Raw genomic sequence first — 3,997 nt, forward strand, 5'->3', positions numbered from 1 at the left:
TCTTGAACAAGGTGTTGTGTTGCATGTTCTGAAAGAAAGGGCCTGATCTTCCTAATGTTGTATAAAGCAAATCTGCAGGACCGGGTAGTCCTGTGTTAATTATATAACATAACACATAAAAGCAGCAGTTTTTATCTTGTTATAGGGGATGAGATAACCTCAAATATACAAACAAGTATATAGGCATGAAATATCGATTTGAGTTGAAAGTGTTTGGTTAGTAGGATGTAATAAGCGGCATATTGTGCATTCAGCTGGTCATTATCGCTCTGTCTGGACTTATTTTCTGATGGTGACTGTACATCATCTGTCCTATAACGAACTGGAACAATTTTCATTTTTTTGTTTTTTATTAATATATTATGTTGTTTATTTTATTAAAATATATTTGGGTGAAGTAAATAAAATGTGGCAACATTTGCTCTTAGTTTGTCTTAGTTAAACCCGAAATTTGTCAATAACACTGATTTTTTTATCTTTCTTTAATTGGTTGGAAGTGCAGAATCTCTTCCTTTCTGTCTGGCTCTCAGAGGTCTGATGCTGTTAATGATTTTCACTAAAGACTGATAGTTTCCCATTAATAAAACTGAGAAGGAAATACCATTGAGCACTTGCAAGAGGCATCTACTGCAGGTTAATTAGACAATAATTGGCACTTGTGCAGTGAAAGGTTACAATATTTTGGCTTGAAGGATTGCAGCGAAAATGTCATATTAACATGCAGTACAACCATTATAGAATTCATTTGGCCTTTTTCAAGCAAGACTGTTATCATATGCTGCATAAATATTGGCATCTTCGGACTGCCCTTTTTTCCCAATGTTGGGGCTATTGTTCTGAATTAGTCTGGAATTGATTGCCTTAATGTTTTGGAATTTATAATTGATTCTTACACCCAGAATATTTCCATGGTCAAAAATGACTGGAGCCGACCTTCCTTTAGTACTTTAATAAGGTTCCTATCTCAGTTGAAACAGCTTGTTTCTGACGCTTCAAGCAACAAAAGGTTATAACTGAGATTTGGGAAATAAAGAATAATTTAAACCGAGCCTTGAGAAACTGTGTAATTGATTTAGTTAGGCAGTTCTGGGCCGAATAACATGTTTACCACTCAGGCTGAGGAAAAGGCTTTGTGACACTCTTTACCAACTAAAAAAGACCGAAACACAAATGTCAAACTTGGTGACTCAAGGTCTCTTGGTGAATAATCTAAATATATCCAGAATCTAGCAAGCAATACACTGGCCAGAAATGAAACTCGTAGGGCATCCAAATCCAAACCATTCTATGTGCACTTTATTTACAATGATTCATTAATATCACAATACTTAATCTACATGTCACCATCTGCATACAGTCCTGTAGCCTCATAAGTGAGTGCAGAGCATTGGCAAGCCTGGAAATACGGTTCAGTTTTTAACTACAAAAGGTGGTAAAATAAAATCACTTAAAAATGAAGAGAATAGAGAACATAATATAAATGAACATACAAAAAAGATTCGATTCATCTTGTTAAAATGTCATATTTTGCCATAAGTCTGCTGTTCTCTTTGTCTTGGCATTGTCCTACCATTGACATGTCAAACCAAAAGAATGCTAGACATCCTTTGTTATGTAATGGCTGATGTGTTGTGTTCAGTAAGGTTTATGTAGCAGTTGTTCCCTGGCTCGTACTCATCTCTATTACAAAGGCAAAAGGGTGAGTTCAGTTCGCACACATTGATTTGACTATGCCACTTCCTTTAAAGCACTGTCGTTTAGCCGCTCCATGTAGTTTCGTAGTTCCTTGGAATCACCAAGCTCAACATCCTGACATACCCACTTAATGTCATTGTCAGGATCGACTCCCAGATTTTCCTTAGCCGGACTAACACTTTCCACTGGGATGGTGGTGAATGTGGTAAACTTCACACGTTTTCTTTTGGTCGTTGGTGAATCGCCTTTGCTGTCTTTTCCGGTGCAGAGCGTAGCGGTTTCGGCTCCTCGGTGCACCTGGCCTTGAACATTCTTCTGCAAAGAACCACCATTGAGAAGGTGGCTCCCTTCCTCTAACCCTCCTAAGCTGGAATCCATAATGGTGATGTGCTCATCGGTCTGCGGAGACAAACTTACGTGGCTCTCCAGAAGTTCAGCGTCGTTTCCCAGCCACACCCAGTCGTGGGCGTGGTTCAAGCTCTCCTGGCCCTCAATCGACATCTCCTTGTGTTGGTACTTGAGGGTATATGAGATGCAATTGATGAGGAAAACCAGAATAGCCAAACAGAAGACACCTAATAAAGCATACATCCCAATTTCAAGGTCAGTAAGTCCATGAGGTATTTGAAGGTCGTCCTCATCCACGTTATGTCCTCGGGGAAGGTCCACTTGAGCGGGGAAGTCTGAGAAGTCAATGGGAATGCCGGGCAACTGGCTCCCATCATCTGAGAGCTTGTCTCCGCCTGGTTTCCTGATGATTGCTGTTTTGGCTGTGGTGGTGATTCTTCTCATGATACCGTCCTCCATGTCTGAGATGGAGCTTCCATAGTAGTGGTTGTCCATTCCGGTTCTATCCGGGAGAGACGGATTCTGTCTGCGCTCTCCTGGTCTGTTGTCCATGTCCTCATCCTGGCCGAAGTCACCCGGTCTCAAGGCGCTTTCGCTACGACCGAACTTCACACGGATGTTGCAGTTTCCAGCCGCCAGGACGCTCCGACGCTTAAATTTCTGACATACTTCAGATACCGTCATTTCTACATGCACCAGTAGACCTTGACCCTCGGCTCGTGCAGAAATAACCGGCCACCGGCCTGCTGCGTCTTGCCGTACGGACACTACATCCTCATCCAGAGAGGTAGCGGTCAGAACAAAGTGCCCTGGGTTGTATAGGTCCAGAGGAGCCATGGAGCCATCACTGAACTGCAGCCACGCACTGATCAGCGCCTCCTACAGAGGGTAAAGAGAAAAACAAAAGATATGTATGACTGTATCAGCAATAATTGCATGATATATTTGTACTATATCAGCTATTGCAGGGGTGTCCAATCCTGCTCCTGGGGGGGGGGGGCACTTTTCTACAAATGAACACATCTGAACCAGCTAATCAAGGTTTCTTTAGGATCACTTAAAACCTTCAGACAGGTATGTTGGGGCAAGTTGGAGCTAAAAAGTTTTGATTGTATTTGATTGTGCATGGTAATTTGCTCTTTTCTTACTTGGATGACTTTGTCATCATCTAATGTTCACATAAAGTTAATCTTTAAAAAATCTTTAAATGCTGTCTTTAGGAGATCTCAAAATGAATATCCATTTTTTTCATACTGTACATAATAATGTGATTCCTAAATTGACTTGTAGCACTTAAAATGGCTGATTTGAGTGTTTATTGTTATTTTTAACCTACTTAGACAAAATAGTATTCAGTACAAGGGCACTGCTAGCAAGTCTCAAATCTCAATATCTGTCTACAGTGTTTTTAGCCATAGGCTTGCAATGCAAAAGCTGCCTGGAATAAATATTCAACCAACTAAAATGCCTTATTTTGGCCAAATTTTAGTCAGAATGTTTAGAAGGAACTGTAAAAAATTAAATCAAGCAATAAAAATATCACAAGAATGGTGTCATAAATTTGGCCTCTTTAGGTATTTATAAACTGCATTTTCAGGCAGGTCCAGCTAAGGTACATGCTCCTTCTAGAGTAAATACATGTTATGGTAACACTTTGGGACCCGTTCTTACTATTAGCTAGTTGCTTATTAACATGCCTATTATTAACATATTGGCTGTGTATTAGTACTTATAAAGCACATATTGTGCATGACCTTATTCTACATCCCTAATCCGACCTTACTACCTTACTAACTATTAATAAGCAGCAAATTTGGAGTTAATTGAGGTGAAAGTCGTAGTTACACATGTTATGGTAACACTTTGGGACCCGTTCTTACTATTAGCTAGTTGCTTATTAGCATGCCTATTATTAACATATTGGCTGTGTATTAGTACTTATAAAGCACATATT

The 3,997-nt window shown here is 39.9% G+C and overlaps 1 protein-coding gene across 1 annotated transcript in view; it reads right to left on the reverse strand.

Annotated features, from left to right (window-relative positions):
• Window positions 1-1,271: 1,271 nt before the first annotated feature.
• The window catches only part of LOC107550917 (transmembrane protein 132C), a 69,559-nt gene continuing 66,833 nt past the window's right edge, over window positions 1,272-3,997 (reverse strand). Inside the window, exon 7 of the mRNA XM_016232366.1 lies at window positions 1,272-2,922. Coding sequence (XP_016087852.1) covers window positions 1,729-2,922 — 1,194 coding nt within the window. The 3' untranslated portion in view covers window positions 1,272-1,728. The remainder of the gene's footprint in view (window positions 2,923-3,997) is intronic.

The sequence above is a fragment of the Sinocyclocheilus grahami genome, unplaced genomic scaffold, assembly GCF_001515645.1.
Source record: "Sinocyclocheilus grahami isolate Dianchi unplaced genomic scaffold, SAMN03320097.WGS_v1.1 scaffold410.1, whole genome shotgun sequence".
Taxonomy (NCBI): Eukaryota; Metazoa; Chordata; class Actinopteri; order Cypriniformes; family Cyprinidae; genus Sinocyclocheilus; species Sinocyclocheilus grahami.